A 21,530-nucleotide genomic window follows, 5' to 3' on the forward strand; every position below is an offset into this window, starting at 1 on the left:
TTCACAATCTTTATTGAATCACAATTAACCGCAATCAATGCAACTGTGCCCTTAAACCAGTTTAATTCCCTTAGCTTTATGGCATTTTTCCTCTTTACTTTAAAAGTACTGTGCAGCAATCAAGAAGGCAAGAAGTGCCCTGTGATGCGATACATTTAGCAAGGCCAACATTTGCATGCTGACAAGGCACCGATCCTACTCGGTGATGAAGATGCCCTTCTCTGTAGAGATCCCTTTGATCTGGTTTGAGATCAGCTTGGCTACAATTTTCTTGTCTCCCAGTCTTGTCGGAGTGCATATTATTTCAGACTTCACGATCCTGCCAGGCATTATATCCCTAAGGACAAAGGAAAAACCAAAATAGTCTCAGGCATGAATTAGGGTTATTTTGAATAATTTCTCTTAGAGGAATAATCACTGCATGCGTTTAGGGTGGGTATTCCCCTTCCCCCATGACCAATTTGGAGCAAATGCAGCCTGGCATGATGGTACTGCCTGGTGCTCCCAGTGATCCTAGGGACCTTCCCTGGAGTTCCCCGTACTGCTGAAACACCAGCTTTTAAGGAAGCAGCTGTCCTCACACTTGTTGGGCAGCACAGCAGGAGCATGGGGGGAGTCCCTGCCATGCCTGTCTTTCCTTGAGCCTGGCAACTGCTGTGTGGGTCTTTCTGGACAAATGTGGCAGAACATTTCTCCCTCTCTCAGGATTTTTCATAGAGTCAGACATTGTCATTTCTTCCCATTGGTTTTGCCTACATTTACAACAGCTGTCAAAGGTCCCTCTTACTGCAGCTCCCCATACTACTTCATCAAGGGTATTAAAAAAAGACCAAAAAAACCAGAGCAGAGTCCTGCTATGGTCATTTCATTGGCTCATCTCCTTACCCCAGGTCAAATGTTGTCATCTTAAATATGCCCAAGCCCTCCACCAGCAGCTTGCAGTTTTCCAAGGTCACATTCAGCTTGTTCTTGAAGATGAATGCACACTTGAAGTCATTGTACAGTTTGGCTGTTTCTGGCATCTGGTGGAGGAGGAAAGAAAGAAACATACCCAAAGACTGGGATTAGGGGGGTAATAAAGATGCCAGAGCTGCTGAAGGTTTGCTCACCACCAGCATGGACACTGAAGCACTGTGTTTTCCCATCTGGTTTCTCAACACAGGAGGAAGAGCCGTGGGCTTGGAGATGGGCCCTGTACAAACTGCCCTCTCCCATCCCCTTCCTTCCAGCATCCCCTGCCTTCCCCTTTTAGATGGTGCAGTAATAAAACTTTCATTTCATGGCTGCTTTCAACCTTCCAATGAATGTTGAATAGCCAAATAAGATGCCAATACTGAGCATCCTAAGAGGTGTCTGTTTGGGAGATCCCCCTGGGAATGCTATCATCACGGTGGTGCTGGAGTGAGAAGAGCTTTAACTCTTGTCCTGCCAGAGCCCAGCTGGCAGCTGCCTCACCTGGACAGTGATGGGGGGATACTCGAATCTCATTGAGGTCTCCTTGGTGAGTTTGTCATTTGTTTCCTTGACCTCGGCAATGGCAGTGACAAGGATGAGCACTTCATCTTCCACGGAGGACAGTGTCTTCATGTATGCATCAGGTGCTATTTTCAGGGGGATCTGCATCTCTGCAGGAAAGAAAACACAACTTGATGCTTCACAATATGCCCAGGAATTGGATGGCAAAGTCAGCTCTGGTGGCTGGTGTCCCAGGGTGTGGCATGAGCCAGATTTGCTGAGTCCATCCTGCTTTCCCTTCAGTCCCTGTCGGGGGAAGCCCTGCCTGAGTGGGTGGTACCTGGCACATGCAACTCATGGGAAGGCTGGCTGAGCCCCACCATCACCTTGCTCAGACAAACACTGGCTTACGCTTGCATCCATCACCTCAGCAGCCCTCATCCCTGGGCTGCCCCAGCACTCAGGAAGAGACAGAGGAGCAGGAAGTTGAGCACATCTAAGCCTGCACGCATGAGGGTTTCTCTGCCTGCTGTAAAATTGCTGGCTTTCCTTTCAGTTCAGATTTGATATTTAATTGCCTGGACAACCTTCCAGTGGCTCAGAAAAGCCACAAAGTCAGCAATTTTTCTACTTGCAAAGCTTCCTGGCTTCTGGGAATAAAACAAAAAATTCTTGTCCTTTTCCCTAAGTGTATGTATGTATGTATGTATGTATGTATGTATGTATGTATGCATGCATGGGGCTACCTTTGTATCCTGCCCTGCTGCATTTTGACAGTAACAGTATATGAGTGAAAAGACAGTGCTCATCAACAGCAAAGATTTTTTTTTCTTTTTGTGAGTGATTCATGCTAGGAATCAGCAAGGGTTGTTAATTATTTATCATTCGTTAATCTCCTGTTTAGCAAATTTCATTTACATTGCTTGGGATCAAAAATACAACCCAGGTTACTCAATGGTGTGCAGAGCACAGCAGCAAATAGCTCCTGGGATCAGCCAGGCAGGCAGTCATGAAGTGGAAATTTGCTTGGGCAAAGAATTCAGAAAATAACATTCACCAGCATCCCTACCACCCAAATTAGACTGGCAAACAGAAGAAAAAAAAAAAGCTGAAATTTTCAGCCATCTAAATCCTGTGAGGGATCTGATCCACACGGATGCACACACAGCCTGTGGTGACATCTTTGATGTTCAGACAGTGAGGACAGGAGGAAGATGCTTCAGCACACCTCTGTCTGCCCACACTGATGTATGCCTAAGCACCTCCTTGAAGCTGCAGTAGGGCCTTCATGTTTTGATCCCTGCTACAGAGGGATACCAGTCTGTAACTGAGACTTCCAAATGCAGTGAAGAGGGAGGTAGGTTCTAGGCAGGCAATTTCTGATGTTCACAAATTACAGAGCCATACACTGGTCTATAGTGGAGCCAGTACAAACACCAGACTGCCACAGTAAATTAGTCTACAGAACACAGCAAGCTTTTTGTGCTTACCAGATGGGCCTTCAAGATTGATGGTCTCCTTGATAGTTCCCAGATTGGCCTGAACTTTTCCAGTATAGTACTGCATCTGGCAGGAGCCAGTAAGGTTCACGGTCCAGTTCCCAGGAGCAGAGATCTTCACTGTGATGGCCAATTCAAGGGGATTGCCAGGATGCAAGGGTTCTGTATTGGTTATCTCGAGGTGGAGCCCAGTCTCGGTGACTGTCTCCTTCAGGACCAAAGGCTCGGTGCTGCCGCTTAGTGTCTGCACAGTCGAAGCAAAACCTGAACGAGGCATCAATCCCAAAGGGCGTATGAAGCTATAAGCTCTCTCCATAGACATCCTTTCCTCTTTGGAGCCTGGATGAAGAGAAATATGGGTGACAGCTGTATCTGAGTCTCCTCACCCAGAGCTATCTTCCCTTTATTTATGCTTTTGCTGATAAGCAGAGAGGATGTCACAGCACCTCCATCCTCTGCTCAGGACAACTTTATGGTTTATACTATCACTGTAGCATTCTGGACTGCAAGAATTTCCTGGAAGAAACAATTTAGAGGATAGATACTCTTAAATATTTCAGCCTGATATTTTTTCCCCCCTCACTGAGAAGGGTTTAACAGTCTAGGACAACACAGCTGGATCTTGAGAACTGTGGGGAGGAAATATGGGATTTTTTTTTTCCCAAAATCGTTTGTGGAATGGAAAGACAAAATGAAGAAATGAAGAAATAAAGCAAAGGTCAGTGTGATGACTACGTCCATCACTCAGCTCATTTCTTTCACTGTCTGGAAGCTTGCTCGTGTCCCTCAAGAGCAGCCTATAGGTGTCACTGCGGACATGAAGATGCCCGGGAGCAGTGCTGCCTCCCGAGGGTCTCCAGGACTTAGGCCGAGTTTGCCACTGCAGCTACTCCTGCAGTTTTCTCCTGGAAACAACACGGGCTGTGGGATGACCTGCATGGCCGAGGTCTCCTCTTTGGCACTACGTTAGGGGATGGAGGCAGTTACCTTCGGGGTACTTGTACTCTCGGGTGATGTCTTCCCGCCTGTTCTGCCCCACGGCCTTTGTGCTGATGTTCTTGCCAATGGCTTGGGTCTCCGTGCCGACCTTGAAGTATTTGTCCCTGCCGTTCACCTTCTTGACCACCCAGTAGACTCTGTCAGCGTTCACTTCTGCGTACACGAACTTGGTGTCGTAGGGCAAGTACACATCTCCCTCCCGGACAGCCTTCACCGGGCACGGGCCACACTGGAAACGACCTAGAAAGGGCAATCAATACCAGCTGATTTTCCAAACACCCGCAGTGACTCCGGTTTTTGCACCACACTCAGACAACACTCGAGCAGGAATCTGTGGCCATGGCAAATTGACACTTTGCAGTAAACAGCTCTCCAACTCAGTAATGAACTCCAAAACCTCTAATTTATCCCACAGCTGCTTGGGAGTTTTTTACAGATGACCAGGGTCTGGTAGGAACTTTTGCAAGTTTTCCCTCACTTAGATAATTTTAAGGTTAGAAAGCCACAGCTTGGTTTGATAAAAGGAATGGAACATAACGATGCCTTGTCCACACACAGGCAATGTCTTTTAAAGAAGTAGATAAAAGAATGTAAAAGTAGGCACACAGGATGCTAAACATAGCTGGAACCAGTGGATAAACATATAATGAGGAATACAGTGGCTTTTGTGGCAAAGTTATGTGCCAAGCAAGAACAGCACCTGCCCTAAGAGAAGTTCAAGGTAAGGCCATCTGTAACGCTGGGGGTACTTAGTGAGTACGACCACCAGGGATCCTTTCAGATGACTCCCCAGGACCATAAAAGGCCTTCCAGTAAGAGGCAGATGCAAGCAAATTAGTTATAAAAGAAGAAGTGATGTTTATGTATTAGCCAGAAAATACACTCTAATGAATACCTATGACCATGATGAAATAAATATCTTGTTGTAAATTTTCATGATACACCCAATCAGAGGAAATACCCTCCATGTGTGCTGCAATAATGAATACCTGCTTTCTAATGCTTCAAAATTGTGTTAGAAAGTTTCTTCCTTAGCCAGTTTCAGTATCAGGTTATGAAGTCAGCTGTGTCCAGACACCTGTGTTTGATTTCTAGGCCATATACCACTTTCTACACTTCCCTGAGGATTAACCTTTTGGTTTTTTTCCACCTTCAAATTCCTCGAACCTGTGCAGGGAGTGTAGTCACCAATTTTGGTGGTCATTCTTCCCATCTACCAACGAACAGACTCATGACCCCAGTGACTTAGATGACCTCTAACCTCTGAAACAACATTCACATTCCCACATGGTTGGTTTTGTGCCTGCCAGGAAATGCTGTTCCTCCCATCCTGGGCTGAGGTGGCATTAGTGAGACCTGCTGTTTTACAGTGTCACTACGCCCATGCATGAAGTTTTGTGTGGGGAGTACCTGGTTTGTTGACACACAAAATGTCCCTGCCTCCCTCAGGTGTTGCATAAGAGCCTTTCTAAGCAAATCCTACCTTGACTTTGTTCCTGAGGGGTTGAATCAATTGCCTGCCAGCCACTAAACCCATTTGGCACATCTGTTCTCTTCATCCAGGCATCATTCCACACATGGAAGTTCCTGCATGCATTTGAATTGGAAAGAAAAGGAGTGAGTTGTTACAGCCTGAAGAATCAGGATCTCCTCCCTTAATCCTTTAGTAAGGGCAGAATTAATGGGTAGTTGCAGGTAACCCTGTGAAACCCCTGGCTTTCCCTCTCTCCTGGTCAACAAACCCCAAGCAGTAGTGAAATTCTCAAAGGAATTGCTGGGGCTGGGAAATGGGTCACTGCAAGGCTGCATAGGGTGTGGGAAGCGTTAGCCCCATTTGGCAGTACCAGACAGAATCGAAGGACAAGGAGTTCAGCTTTTCTCCTTTCTCGTTCAGGTAAATGTCAACTGTCAGGTTCTCCTCCGTATCGTGGGCCGCGTCGAAGGTACTCACACAGCGGCATGGCACTCCCAGGCAGCGCATGACTGCAGCACAGACAGACAAAACACAGGGTCACAAAATCCCTCAGACTGGCGGGCACCCTCTCGTCTGACCCCTCTGCCCACCCAGGCTCCTCTAGAGCAGGTGCTCAGGACTGTGTCCAGATGACTTTTGAGTATCTCCAAGGATGTTGATTCCATAACCTCCCTGGGCACCCTGTGCCAGTGCTTGGCCACCTTTACAGTGAAAAAAGCTGTTTTCCCAGGTTCAGACAGAACCCCCCATGTTTCAGGCTGTGCCTATCACCTCTGCTCTTGTTGTTGGGCATCAATGAGACGAGCCTGTCTGTGCCCCACTCCTTCCTGTCAGGTATTTACACACAAGGATCAGACCCCCAGAGTCTTCTCTTCTGGCTGAGCAGTCCTGGCTCCCTCAGCCTCTGCTTACAGACAGACCCTGCCACCTCTGTTGCTCAGAGGTACAGTAACTTGGCTTGGCAGCACAGTAATTGGAGTGTCAGAGAAGGGAGGCGAGTCACTATTCACCTGTATTGAGGACTCCTGCGAAGACCCAGCACTGGCCATAACGGACCGGCTTCTTGGTCTTGTAGTACTGCTGCAAAATCGTGACACTCCCAATCCAATCCATAGGGGATTTTCCACTGATGTAATTCCCTGACCAGTTCCCCAGCAGGACTCCACTGTCATCGTTGGCATTAACCTGTGGCCACACACATACACACACACAAAGGAGGAAAATAAAGGGATGAGGCTTAATGAGGTTTAAACCCCAGGGTCTCTGCCTGCCCTGTGGCTTCCCAGCCATCAAAGCTGCTGGTCCTGGCTGGGGGCTCCTCTAGTTAGAAAGACTCCACCTGGATTTCTAGAGGAAGGTGGCACCTCTGCTGAGGGCAGTAAAAATTAACTCTGCATCTTGTGTCTTAAATCAGAGTGCTCCAAAAGGGTCCCACCACAGAGAGTGGCTACCTGCCCAAAACACAACCCTTCGTGTTGGCCCTACCAACACAGCTGATGAGAAAGGACAACCATTGGGGCAGCTGCAAGTTTTGGAGATGGGAACATGCTATATTTTTGTTTGCATCTTCCCTCCAACCAAGAATGCCTCTGTCTCTTTGCTTGCAGTTCCCAAAGGAATCCCTTTGACATACCTCCTAAAATGGTGTTCATGGTCCCAGGGAAAGAAGAGCAAGTAAGGATGAGGGAAGACATGAAGGGGCAAAGCACTTCACTGAGAGAGGCTTACCAAAGCAGACATGGCTCTGGACACATGTGCAGGATCCCTTCTCTCAGTCAGACTGAGCTTGCTTTTGTCCAGCAGATACATGCAGGCATCCAAGACGTATTCCTCAAACTGTTTTGGGGAGAAAACAGAGATATTTTTATATGCCGCTCTAAAACAGAAGATGCTTGTGATATTGAATTTCCAAGGCTGTGGGCCTTCCCAAAGCTGTTCTCTCCAAACAAGGGCTAAAATGAAACCCAGCCTTGGAAAACAAAAAGCCTGTCTCGAATGTCTTGCAAACACAGCTGGAACCTGACCCAGCAATCTTTACTTCTGTGCACAAAAGTCACCAACGTCATCTCCCTGCAACTCTGCAAATTACTCACAAGAGTAATGAAAATTTAAGATCTCTACCAATATTTAGTCTACTGACATAGGTACAAAATGAACCTTGGCAAAAAAAAAAGGTACGTAAATGCTAATTATTGCAATAAGGATTCCTAATTAGCAATTACTGATAAAGCTCCCTGAGGTCCAGTTCAGAAAGATGTCAAACATATGATCTAATGAATATCAATATAAATTCTCAATGCTTAACAGCAGGATAAATATTAGGATAGGAACAGCCCTACAGCTGATGCCCTTTGGCTCCTTTTGTGTAAAGGCATCAGTGTGAGCACCTTTGTTGGGCTATGTGTATCCTGCAAATACATATTCTGCAGATATCCTGCAAAAATGGTCGACCTATCAAACAAAACAAAACAAACCAACCAACCAACCAAACAAAAAAACAACAACAACAAAAAACAAACAAACAAACAAAAACAAAAACAAAAAAAAAAAAACAGAAAAAGAAAAACATTCCAGATCTGAACATTTTTTGGTGGGGATTTCTGTCTGGATAGGGTACAGGATACTCTGCTTGAATGCCTGTGTGCTTTCTACAGGATACAAATAAATCTTCTCTGGCATCCACCTCTTATCTCTAGCCCTTGACATTCTGCTCCTCTGGAGTTATCTCAGAGGCAGCGTGCAGGAGAACCCTTCCTGAGGGAGTGTCTGATTGTGTCTTGCACACAGCTGTCAGAGAAGGCACCACTTGAGAGGTGATAACCTCTGCCAGTAATTTTACCCTTTTTATTCCCTAATATGATGCAATATGTAAATCAGATTTTTCCCCCATCAGCCCTCTCCATGTCTCATTAGCTGACTAACAGCACCTACAGTTGCACGAGAGCAGGATTTCCCTTATGGGAATTTTTTCAGTCAGAAATACCCTGTCCCCAGTTTCCATGTCCTTTACCAGGGGGTCACATTATCTGACTATGAATGTGTCACTAAACCCTGTTCTCCAGCTGTGGGTGGGGAACATACGTAGGCACATAGATTACTCTGAGCAGATGAGCCCTACCAGTGGAGCTGGCAGGGTCATTCCAGCACTCTGAGCTACTCATGGGCTTCATGCTGAAGGGATGAAGAAGGGTAACAGGGCTGACAAGGCAGCTGTGCTTTACCTGCCCGAAATTCCAGGGCCTGTCATAGATGTTGTACGCAGACCCAACATAGATGTAGCCGGTGTCGTTGAGTACATATTCCTCCTTCTCTGCCTCATTGGCCATGTAGACAGTATCATCTGCAGAAAAAAATCCCAACCCTCGGATGTCAGATGGTTTGCACACCCTATATGAAATTTTCCATGGAAAGCTAAAGTGGGGTAACCAAGGATCTGCAACATTCACACCAAGAGATGACCATGAAGCATTCCCATTTTTTGCTCCTATAATGAAAGAATTTCCTATAACACTAATCTTGCATTTCCTTCTGTAGGTCCCTTGCTATGTGACCACTCTTATTGCAAAGATTTTATTTCTGAACACTGTAGACTACTAGGTATACAGCAGAGAGAACTGGGGAACTGATGCCCACCAACCACACCATTTTTTATTCTGATTATTTTTTTCTGGATTTTAAGCCAACCCAGTTCTCTCAGTTAATCTTTGGCTCAGGGAAACAGAGAGGGATGACACAGAGGTGCAAACAGATGTGACAGATAGATGTCCCTCTATGTCCCGACACTGGAGAATATCCAATGAGGAGCTGGCTCATTGCTATTGCCCAGCTTCCCACTGTCTCCATGAGGATGATGCTTTCAGTGTTTTATGGGGAAAAAGCAATGTATTTAAGAAAGAGAATAGGGAAAACATGAGGCAAAATTCCATCTGGGACAATCCCTGGTAGGAGTAATTATCGCTCCCAGTTGCACTCACCTTCACACCAAGGATTGAACAAAAGGTAGATGACACCATTTTCAGGCGTGTAAATGTTAGTGCCAGTCTTCACATGCAGGTTGTATTTTCCCACAGGAGCATTGGGTGAGCTGGTGACAGACAGCAGGCACTGAGGAGACAACAAGGAGAGACATCCCAGGAAAGGCTTGAAGGACACCCCACCATGGCCACAAGCATGGCATAAACACAGTGCCACAGAATTGGCACGAGTGGCAAAGCTAGGGGCCGTGGAGATCCCTGCAGGAAAAGAGGGGAAGGCAGTGGCATAGGGTGAAGCCTGCCTGTGCATGGGGGGAGCAATGAACCGAGCAGGACAAGGTTGCTGCCCATCTAAAATCATAGAACTAAGGGAAAGCAGGAAGGAGGTACGAGGATGCTTTGCTTTGTAGCTTCTGATGGGTTTGGTACTGGGCATTGGGCCCCTTGCCCACAGGCTTTACCTCATTGCCATTCTTCTTGACAACAGAGACTTTCCACCCATTTAAATCCTCCCGCTCTGGTTTCAGTGACAGCAGGCTCCCCCTGTTTTTCATTGGATTTTCACCTAGAAGCAAATGAAGCAAATGCAAGACAACATGTGTGAGAGTTGCACAGGTCTGCAGTGCCTGTGCAGTGCCAGGAAGAGGCAGCTGGATGATCTCGGGGCTCTCTGGCTTTGCCTGGTGGCCACAGAGGGACTCCTGCTTACCGATGCTGAAGCGCAGGGACAGCTTGTCGGCAGCCCTCAGCTCCCTGCTGAGGCTGACCTGCACCTGGAAGGGCTTCCCTCGCCGCACCACCAGGTTCTTGATGTTGTACCCATCCGTGTGGTGCTGCTGCGTGTTCTGTCTCTTCAGAAAGTCAATCTCAGTGACCCTCAGACTGGTCTCTGGAAAAGCATTAGGAGAAAAGGAGAAAGGAAGAAGAAGAGATGGGAATTTTCTCAGTAAAGACAGTTTTCTTCTTCTTAATGCAGCCCTGTGAGTCATCAAAATCTAGAGTAACAAGAGATCTAGCAAAAGACAATATAAATTAAAATAATTAAAATTTTTTAAAATCTAAAGAAGATACCCAGCGGCGAACCTCAGACCCCCTGGGCAGACACGGAGGGAGGAGGAGGCAGAATCATGCCACAGCAGCTCAGGGCTGGATAGTCAGAGGGCAAGGCAGGAGCTTATCCCTACTCTGGATGGATTGCTGTAGAATACTCGCCACAGGGCACTGCCCCCCTTCAAGAGGGCTGCTTTTTCCATTTGGCTTCAGCAGAGATTTACTCCCCAGCAAGAATCCCATGTAAGTACCTTGCTCCTATTCATTCCCAACACTGCAACTGATTTTTAAGACACAGCATTTAAAATGACTGCCTCCTCTCCTGCAACTCTGAATGGGACTGACCAGGAAAAGCCTCAGCATCTCTGTGCCCAGTGGCTTGTGGTTCAGGGCTGTGGCATAGGAGTGGAGCTCCAAGAGGCACAACCCAGTGATACACTTGAGCAAAAAGAAAGCCCTCAGCTTTGAATGATGATGGAGATTTGGGGGTCACTGCATCAGGCTTTGGCAGGCTGCCCAGTTGTGACAGCAAAAGCCAGAGCATGCTGGAATGTGGCTGAGCTGTATTTCTTCGGTAGCGTTTATGTCTTGTACCTGCCCATTAAATATCCTCAAAGGATGAATTCTGTGTGAACAGCAGGGAATAACAATGCCTCATAAGCACTCTTCTCATGAGTGATTCAGATGAAGACATGGGAGAGGCAAAAACGGGTTACGGTAACTTTGATATTAGCAAGTCAAAAGCATAATGGTTGAAGAGATTAATTCACCAAATGTCTTGACAGATTTGCATGGTACCTGGCAACCATGTTAATTTGAGTATCAACAATAGCCATCCCTAACACAGAAGAGGCTGGAATCTGCTGGTAGCTGGTGTGGCGTGGGAGATGCCACATGCAGGGCTAGTCCCAGGGCAGGTTGAAATCAGCAGCATGCTTACCACTGCAACCTGTGCTGAGTGACTGCAGCCCTGAGTAAACAGAACCAACCACCCATGGATCCCTACCATATATCTGTGTATTTCTTCTTAGTAAATATATAAACCATATTTATCTAAATTACATATCAGATATAATTGGCACAACAAATACACTTAAAATAAAACAGCATCTTTTGTTAACCAACTTAATATTTGAGTGCTTTTTTTTTTGCTTGCTGCATGTCAGTTGCCAATCTTGGGCTGATATTTTACGCAATGGGGTGTGTATGCATTTATGTCAAAAAAATTCAGCTGGAGCTAGCTGCTTTACCCTCTTGAGGACAAAGAGGAAGTACGTCCTGAGCATTAAGAAATCTTCAAACGCTAAAGCTGCTCAACCTTGTTCTTTATAGAAAACCCTGGTGCTGGGCTGAGAAGATACCAGAAAACCTTGCTCCTGGGAGAGGGATACAAAGGGATATGAGAGCTGAACACATAGGATACATGTGGGAAACGGCCCAAGGAAATCCCTCCATCCAGCATTTCCTAACTTAGGGACTGCATATCCATCTCATTTCTGGACACCACCAGTGATGTTGAGGATGCACAGGGAAGATTCACCGACAACAGCTGCCCTAGAATATGGCCTCACCATGCTGAGCAGTGTGCCAAAGACCTGTCTCCACTCAGCGCTGCCCATCAATTGTGCTGCATTTATTCCTGTGCAAACACACCTGTGATACCCTGTGGCCTGACTGGCACTGTGTTCTCTGCCAAGGAATGCCTCAGAGTGGCACACCCATCACCACATCTGAGGGGGCTTGGCCGCAGCTTGTCTTCCCTGGGCAACCCTCACCTGATGCTTTTCTCTTCCTGCCCTGGGCATGGAGCTGGGCCCCCACACACCCTGTATCTGCCTGCCTGCAGGCACCTTGGTTTGCCAACAAGGAAATTCATTATTTATAGAAGAGCTAAGTATACCTAGAACACGCAGGACAGAGGCTCAGGCTGCAAGATGCAGTCCTGTTTGTGCTTATTTCTGGGCCAGCCCAGAAGTAAACCCAAACCTCAAATCCTCTCAGATTTCTTTTCCTTTTTTAATAGTAAAAAAATTCAAGGCAGTATTTTGTCGCCTAGTTCCATGATTTATCCTTTATAGAGCTCCTTTCTAAGCTAACCCACAAGGCTCATTGCATTGCTGCCTGCCTGGGGAGATGTTCAGAGCTTCAAGAGAACAGTGATCTAAGATGGGCATATGAAACCTTGTCACTGGTAAGTATGTGGGGCCTTTTTTCCCTTATGATAAGGAGGTGATAGAGTTTAAAAAACCTATCAATATGGAGCAGGTATTTATAGTATGTCTGGCTTCAGTAGAACAAGGGCTGCTCAGAAGGACAGAAGGGAACTGGGATGAAAACTGTAGTTTTTCAAGAGAGAACATAATTTGGATACCTGCACTTACTCCTGATTTTTGCCCAGCCTCCAGCCAAACACTCATGCACATCCCAGAGATGTGAGATCACATCCCAAAGATGCTGCAGCCCAAGACTTCCCAGAAGATTTCAGCTCATCCACACTCAAGAGTACAGAGGTTTGAAACTGAGGGACTCAGTGTTAAAATACCCCTCCCCTCCTGAAAGCCATGGAGACCTGCTCCCAACTCTGTTGCAGGCACCACCCAGCCCACACGTGCATCTACTCAGCTACATCCCACACCCGAGGTGTTTTGGGCATTCTGGGGCTGAGCTGGTCAGTGGTGCTGGTTCAGCAGCTGCTGCAGGAGTGACCTAGGCACCTTTCTAGGTAGGTGCAGGATCTTCTGACAACAGGGCAGGCAGGACAGCCATGGGACACATCTCAAGCCCAGAAAAATCCTCCTTTCAGTTATTTTGAAACTTCCATAAGATGCTATCAGGCATCACTAAAGAGCAATAATCTACATGATAAAGTAGCCTGAAAGAAATAAATTATTTTAACAATGATGTGGAACAAGTTTAAAAGAGCTGCATTTCTTTCCCATTATCACTGGCAGAACCAGATATCTACAGGTTGAAGAATAGTGATGAGAAATGGTCTGTGTCTTTTCCAATCTGTCAAAAGCAGAATTTGCACAGCCAGAGCAAACTGATCCCCTGTGAGCTGTGCTGACACCAAAACTTCTTTCCTCAAGGTGTCACCCATAGCAGTCAGAGGGCTGAGAACCTCTGGAGCTACCATGCTCCCTGCAGGAGACTTGCCAAACTTCACACCTAACATATGCCAAGCATTAAAAACTCACCAGTATTGCTGAACATGGTTCTTGTCAGAGTTTCTACCCAAGACGCTTGCAATGCCAGCAGCTTCCAAACTCCTGAGCAGTCTCTGCCACTTGCTTCTGAATGTGGAGAAGGAAGACAAGCTGCCCTTTTTATCTGTGCCTTGTTCTGAGGTGTCAGCAGGTCCACTGCCAAGGGGTGGTGTTTAGAGAAAGGAAGTAGAAAAAAAAAAAAGAAAAGACTACAACTCCCTCTGCACATAGTCAGACCCTGAAAAACAGCGAAACTTAAATCCCGACTCATATGGAAGGTGAATTTGCATAATCAGATGACAAGTGGACAGACCCTTCAGTGACAAACAGTAAAATCACAGGATAGGTGAGTAACAAGAATTCACCTATGTCCTAATATCCAGGTCACCAGAACTGCAACTCCAGGGCTAACTTTACAAGGAAGCGCACAAATATTTAATCTTTAGGAGAACAGAGTTCCCCATTAGAACCAGACTAACATTCTTGTAAGTTAATGAGGTTTCTGTAATCACACTTGGGACAGAAATACTTGGAGCCATGGGCTAAAATCCAACATTAATGTATGTGGGTTGAAAAGCTGAAGGATCCTAGCACTGGTGCCTTTCTTACAGGATTAGGTGGATGTCAAGTGGGAGCACTGAGTAGGAAAGAGGAGAATCAGGCTATGTCCAGGAGAAGAAACAAATGTGGTGGATCAGGAGCTGTTTGCTGGCTGCTCTTTGCTAGCAGCTCTGCCAAAGGTCTCTGCCAGGTCGAACCCCATATGCCCCACTGCCACCCTGGTCCTCAGGGTGACCAACGATGGAGAGACAAGTCTACACCATAGAGAGGAGAGCTGATGGTATACAGGCCACCAGTGACACGGGCGCAGTATCCAGAAAGAGATAAGTATCCCCAGGCACCTAGAAAGGTAGAGGTGGCTCAGCTGTGGGAGCAGCCTCAGCCTCCTGATGCCTCCCTCAATGGCAGCAGCCCAGGGTTCAGCAACGTACAATTCTGTTTGCAAGGCTGTCACATCTAAATGTAGGTTCTTCCTAAAGAGGATCTCCCTGTGGAAACCTTCAAAGGCACCGACTTTTCTCCATTGGCTTAGGTAAGCAGGTATTTCTTTAGGAGGACTGTTTCCTTTGGTGCAAACGTGGAGCTGAGTTAGCTGATCCCACCCTCCGAGCATGTCACTGCTTGAGAGCATGACGAGGGCACCACAGGGCACTGAGGGTTCAGCACAAATCCATAATCCCACAGGACATCTGCATGAACATCTGAACCACCAATGTTCTTAGCAGACAGAGCATCACTCACCATTGAGCATCAGACAATGTGCTGGCAACAACGGATTTCACTATTGACAAAAACACTGCAGCCCTGATTTACCTTTCCGTATTTCTTTTATTCTGCATGTCCTTCCTCCTAGAGGGTGAAAGACATTTTTGTTTCGAAGCAGTATGGGATGAAGTAAAGTATACATGGAATGTCAGTACAACAACATAACCAGTAATGCATGTAATCTGAACATTTATGATGTATCTTACCAGTTTCTACTTAACTGCAGCAAGAGTAATCCACATCAGCTGAAGTCACTGACAGTAGCTTCTTAATCCAGTCTCAACCTGTTTTATACATAATTCTACACTTGGTTGGAGGCATCTTAAATTGTGTTGACACAATAATCCTACAGCAAAATTACAGATTTTTTGCAAACAGGAACAGATTTATGTTGGTAACACTTTGCTTCTGAAAAAAAATGTCTTAGATGTGTGCTGGAGGGTGAGCAAGGGAAGCAGGGCATGTATTCACCAGGGGCAGTCATACTTCCAGTCCTGTGGAGTTTTGCAAAACTTTGATTTCAACAATAAGCTTGTCCTGACCCTCACTTTAAACCTCAGAGTTCAAGGAAAGATTGTAAAAATTACATGGATATGGGTTCTGCCCTGCCGCCTTTGAACCTACTCCATCTTGGAAGGTAGCTGACCTTTTTTTGTGGGAGGGGGTTTGGCCACTGGGGCATGGTTTCAGTTCTCCTTTTGCTCTGTGCAGCTGCTGATCTAGCCAATTCCCATTATCTTTCTCTACACACTGGTAGTATCTCAATTCAACAAAACTGAACTTGGCACATGCTACCACACTCTCAACACAATCTCCCACCCCTGGCTCGTACACGCCTGCCCTGCCAGGAAAGGCCATCGAACTTTAATACTCTCCAAGAGTTTTTGGCAAGGTCTGAGAAGAGGAATTTCAGTTTAAACTATAGGAATGTTTTTAAAAGATGTGGTCTCAAGTTTTTTCACGTTGTCAGCAGGTGATCTCTATCTTTTTACAGGTAAACCTCCTGTCTCTGCTGATAAAAGTGGCTGCCTATGGTTCAGCTCCATGGCTTTTTTCTTTTTGGTGAAGCAATGAAAAATACCGGCCTATTTTAATTTCATTTTTTTACCCTCAATCTTTTTTACATGATTGATTTTACTTGATTTATGTGATTGATTTTACTTCAATATGTCTCATAAAACTGTAGTCTTTTAATTAACAGTGGCAGGAGATTTTTTCCCCCCACAGGCAATCTCCCTATTCCCATTAATTTCAGCAACTTACTTCCCAGCTTGCAAAATAAGACAACAGAGGTGGTCAGCCTTATCTACATCTGTCTGTTGCAAGGTCACCTTACTAGCTGGCACAAGAAGGTAATAAAATGCAAACAAATAAAATAAAATTCCCCAGTGGCTGCTCCCCTATTTGCAAGCTTGCCCTTTGTCTCAGGTTTTGTTTATTTTGTGTATCAATAATGACAAAACGAGTCAAACTTCTAGAGCATGACCACAGGTATTGATGCCAAGTAGGAAAGACAAATCCTTAGCCTAACATTTTCATTCATGTCCAACCCCAAGAGAAGCTGCCCTTTACAACAGCAATTTACTGAGCTACATTTTTTATAAACACCTGAGGCTTCAAGTTGATTTTGTTTTGTCGGGTTTTTTTCTATGTCTAGTCAGAGTAACACTCAAAATAAATAACAGATCAAAAGGTTTCCTTTTCGGCACTCTGGAATGGTGAACTCATCCTCTCAGCCTTCCCACAGGGTTGCTCTGAGGTGTCAGAGGGTGAGCAGTGCATCTGGCATGGTAGACATGGACACAGCCCCTGTCTGGGTCCTGAGGGGCACCACGGTGAGATGTCCTCCACTGACCACAGCAGGACTGTTCCCACGTGTACCACCTGATAGGTGTTGAGTCCTGCCTGAATCACAGCCTAGGGAATCATAAGTAGTAAGAAATCTTGGGGGTGTCAAAGACAAAAAAGCACAGAAGAACAGCTGAGGATCTGGTCCATCTCATTTGAGCGGGATTTGAGGTGCTACGTCGGTCCTGCTCTCACAATTTCATTAACATGTACCTCAGTCTTTAGGAATGTCCTAGTACTGAGACACATCACATCCACACAATGATCCTGGCGTGCCAGTGCTGCTGTTACTCTGAAAGGAGCATTGATTTGATCACTTCTCACTCACATACTTCGACCATGGACCATGACAGTGGTCTGTGCCCACAGGGCATCCCCTGTATCCAGCAGGCAGATTCACTTCTAATCCAACATGAGCCAACTTGTGGTAGGCATTCGTACGTCAGGGGTTGATGCAAGATGGCCAAGCCCAGATCTTAACTGATTCCAAGTCATCTGGCCCCAGGTACCTCATAATGAGTTTCTCACAGGCAAATACCAGAGAAGTGATTGATGGCAATATAATTATTATGGAAATTCCACTGTTTCACAGAATCATGAAATCAATCACAGAATATCCTGAGTTGTCAGGGACCCACAACTCTTCCACAAGAGTCATGGAAGCCCATCTCCTTCCTTCCAGCTGAACACTGAAAGAGGATTTTTGGACCTAAGTTAGGGATTTAGGTGACTGGCTTTTCAGCATTTACCTGCAGAAGGACTGAAAACTGTGTCACCCTGTGCCCAACCCGGCACCACCCAAGGGCTCTGCTCCTGAAGAAGGCAAAGACAGAGATCAAACAGTGACCATACCTCCACATATACCAAACACAGAATTACGGCTACTCAGGCAAAACACTCTACCTGCCCTGAAAGAGATGTTCTGTGGGCCTAAAAACTGAGGTTTTAGGCCACTGACAAAAGAGAGAGCTGCTTTAAGAGCAAGCCAAAATTCTATGATGTTAAAATATTTTTTAAGATCCCTTTCCTGGCTAAGGTGCAAAAGGCAAAATTGCAATATCAGTCTAGATATATGGAATACCAACGTGTGGAGGCTGAACCTGGAATTTCAGTACTAAGACTTCTTGACCCTCAGTTCCAGTACAACTGTTGGACTGGAGTCACTGAAATACGCATGCCCCAGTGCTGAGATATTATGTATTAGTCTAAAACAACTCAACATGAGGTACTTCTGTTTCTAAATACTTTAGAATTTTGTGCAATAAATAGTAAAAAAGATCTCCACCATGTCACCTTTTCCAGACAGCAGCTGTTTTAAAAATATTTGCCCACTTTTTGAACCCGATGAGCCAGCTAGCCTCTGCTGCTTCCTGTAGGCAGGAGTTCCTCATCCAAATGACACACTGCAAGAAGAGGAAGCTCCTTTGGCTTTGACACTTGCTGGCTTCACTTGTGGCCCTTGTCCTCGTGGCAGAGGAGACAACTGACAGTTCACTTTCTTCATTATTCCAGCTTACTTTCTCTGTGCAACTTAGGGTCTTCTCAGCCCCTATTACAAAGCACCACAGTCTCTTTTGCAGTCTGAATGGCCCTAGCCTTCTAATTCCTTCTTCACACCTTCATCCCATCCAGAGACCTGAAGTGGGGAGAAGGACCCCCCTCGCCATGCCATCCCATAACCTACAGTGTGTGTTTGGAAAGGGTCCAACAAGTGGGTGGGTGTAGTTATTCCAGGGCTGTATCCACCCTACTGCCACTGAGCCATGAACTTGCTTGCATGTATGACCACACTGACTGATTGCAGTGTGAACACATACCCACAGCCTACACCTACAGTAAACAATATGAAAAGGTACGAGGAAAAATAAAGCTAAAGAGGGCTGCAAAATATAAATGGTAAGGGCAAGGAAATCAACAGCGCAAATATTGAATCAGGGATAAAATAGTTTATCCATGTATTAAAAACAGTTCCAGCGAACAAGGAAAATACTGAAAGAATACCTTCCCACCTACAGGATATGTGTTTGGTTGCAAATGTCTAAGTGAGAAAACAGAAACTTGCATGCCAGTGTCTTCGAGTAACATTTCTTTCTGCAGGGGAGGTGTAACAGCTTCTCCCACCTGTCTGTGTGGGTGTGTGTCTATACACATCAAGATGTACATGGTCTACAGACTACAGGTCACACTGAGCCATGTCGCATTCCTGCCAGCCAGCATTGCAACTGAAATTGTCACGTGGTGGGAAGGGAGAAACTTCCTAGACCAAGGTTTGCAAGGACATGGTCTCACACATGGCTCATGAGCTGCACCAGAGAAGACCAAAACCACAGCAGGTGCAAAGGTTTTGTCCCATCTCTGAATGCATCCATCAAGTGACACTCTCCAGGTATGGTGGGACTGACTGAGACAAGGGATCTGTGGCTATTTGCCCTGAAAAGCAACCAAGCCAGAGTATTCCCATCCACCCTTCATCACAGCATCCAGGCTATTTTCTTCCACAGCAGCTCATGATGCTCCACTCCAAGACTACCAGGGTTTTCTAGGAAGCATTTTCATGCAACATGGTTTCTAGCAGAATCATGCTTGTGATTGCCTAACACTGGAGTTTACTGAAGGGAAAAAGTCACTTAACTTACCTGGATGAGGAAACAGTCAACTGGCATTGGAAAATATATTTGTAATGCCTCATCCTTCACTGGAGCACTGTTCATTTCTCCTTAAGTGTTGCCTTAATTTATTGAAAGCAATTAGGGTTGAAGCCCTGGCTGCTGTTCACACATTGCACACTGCAGGTCCCAGTGCCAAGCAGATCTGTCCAACTCTCACCTCTTGCTGCAAAACCAGAGATGCTCTGCTTGTGCCAAGGGAGGCCCTGAATTGCTCACACTGAATTGCTCACCCTGAATTGCTGAGCCCCAGCCCCGACTCTCACAGGCTCCTAGTGACCTCTGAGCAAAACGAGACTGAGCAACAGGTTCAAAATGTACAAAAAGTGGTAGCACCATCTGCAGCACCCCACCTACTACCACTCCTTGCAGCCCTTCCCTCTTGCTTATTTCCATTATCATGGATTTATCCCCTCAGGGTGCACTGGGGCCTCTGTGTTCTGCAAAACCTGTGCAGGGGCTAAGCAGAGTGTACATCATCTCCCTCTAGCAAAATGGGAGTGTGAGGCCCCACCCAGGATTTCGCTAGGCTTTAACCCAGCACCAGCAATCCCTCAGGACTTCAAGGGCGTGAAGGGAGCTGCTCAGGAAATCTTGGCAATTAGTACAGCCACTCACAGACACCCTCCCTTAAACCTCAAGGGAAAATTGAAACAACTAATAATGTTATTAGACAGAAACTGAAAAACTTAGTTGGAGAGTGAATAGCATGGCTTGCTGGTTGGCTGCTCCCAGGGCAAAGAGTCTCGTGTATGCCAAGTACTGCTGCTGGCCATGGGTCACCATGGTGCTGACACAGCATGGGTCAGGCTTCCCGGTCATCCCTCTGGGCACCCCATGCTAGGTAGCTGCTGGTCAGCCCTGCCCAGCCCTGGGACCCATCACTAACATTGCACCCACCTGGCTATCCCCTCAACCAGCAAAGGCTCAAAGTCACAAAGCACTTCACTATCGTGGAGTCCTTCTCCTTTGATAAATTTGTTTTCAGGCTATGAATGCACATGCAAGCATCCATTATGGTTTCTGTGGTTAGAGTACAAGCCTCTGGCAGCTTAGGTCTGCAGGGTGCCTCAAAGAGGAACCTCCTTTCTGTGGCACAGGATTTAATGGGAGCTGCTAAACATGGAGGCAGGAGGTCAAACCAGTTTCCAGTTATAGATGGTGATGATCATGAAATTGGCCCCTAGGTCACAGGAAATCCATCTGTCTGCCCAGGCGGGATGGTCACCAACACTAAATTGAATCACTTGAGGTTTTGTCTAGCTGAGTCTTGAAAACTTCCTTGGGCAGAGACTCAGCTGCCTGTGTAGGCAACTAACCTCTTAGTGACATTTTTTCCCTTGATGGCCAGCTTGAAAGTCCTAAGAGAGAACCTGTGTCTGTACTGGCCATTTCTATGCTGCCTCTGGAACTCTCTTTCAAGGCTAATTGGGTCAGTCTGAGCTTCCTTGTCTTCAACCAGCCCACATCCCTCAGCCTATCCTCCCAGGCCCATGCCATCTTGGAATCCTTGAGCCAGACTAGTTTCCTACACCCCTCTTGAATTTGGGTGTCCAGCACTGGAAAGAAAAACACTCCAGGTAGAACCATTGACTATGTTAGGACTCTGAAAGCACCACTGGGACTGGCTGCCCCTGCCCAGCCCACAGGGCTTCCCCCTCCTCCCTTTCAATGGCCCAGGACCCCATTTCAGATTTAACAAGCAAGTTGCTAACCTATTTTTTTTTTTTTTTTTTTTTTTGTGTTAAATACCTGGAAAGAGACTTGCCTTAGAAAGGGCACTGAAACACCAAGCCCAACAACCATCTGCCTAAGTGGAATTTCAGGAATGTTGTCTTCAATCCTTTCTTTCCATTAAAAAGTCCCGTGGTACAACACTCCACACATGTGATTTTTAGAGGCAAAGCCCTGGTTCTCCTGGGAAGGCTTTTACCACTGACCTGAGCTTACCCCAGATTTTTCTCCAAGATCAAGTGAGTTGCAGACACTTATCCACACCATTTGCTGTGATAAGTGTCCATATTGTGTGACTT

General features: G+C 46.2%; 1 protein-coding gene across 1 annotated transcript in view; it reads right to left on the bottom strand.

Annotated features, from left to right (window-relative positions):
* Nucleotides 1-21,530, bottom strand: part of TGM4 (transglutaminase 4) — a 25,920-nt gene continuing 4,390 nt past the window's right edge. Inside the window, exons 2-14 of the mRNA XM_031503904.2 lie at nucleotides 10,111-10,290; nucleotides 9,863-9,966; nucleotides 9,402-9,531; nucleotides 8,649-8,767; nucleotides 7,156-7,263; nucleotides 6,438-6,612; nucleotides 5,798-5,936; nucleotides 5,437-5,540; nucleotides 3,942-4,193; nucleotides 2,946-3,293; nucleotides 1,456-1,625; nucleotides 886-1,022; nucleotides 1-337 (exon numbers count right to left, since the gene is read on the bottom strand). Coding sequence (XP_031359764.2) covers nucleotides 196-337; nucleotides 886-1,022; nucleotides 1,456-1,625; nucleotides 2,946-3,293; nucleotides 3,942-4,193; nucleotides 5,437-5,540; nucleotides 5,798-5,936; nucleotides 6,438-6,612; nucleotides 7,156-7,263; nucleotides 8,649-8,767; nucleotides 9,402-9,531; nucleotides 9,863-9,966; nucleotides 10,111-10,290 — 2,108 coding nt within the window. The 3' untranslated portion in view covers nucleotides 1-195. The remainder of the gene's footprint in view (nucleotides 338-885; nucleotides 1,023-1,455; nucleotides 1,626-2,945; nucleotides 3,294-3,941; nucleotides 4,194-5,436; nucleotides 5,541-5,797; nucleotides 5,937-6,437; nucleotides 6,613-7,155; nucleotides 7,264-8,648; nucleotides 8,768-9,401; nucleotides 9,532-9,862; nucleotides 9,967-10,110; nucleotides 10,291-21,530) is intronic.

Source organism: Lonchura striata, chromosome 1 (assembly GCF_046129695.1).
Source record: "Lonchura striata isolate bLonStr1 chromosome 1, bLonStr1.mat, whole genome shotgun sequence".
Classification (NCBI taxonomy): Eukaryota; Metazoa; Chordata; class Aves; order Passeriformes; family Estrildidae; genus Lonchura; species Lonchura striata.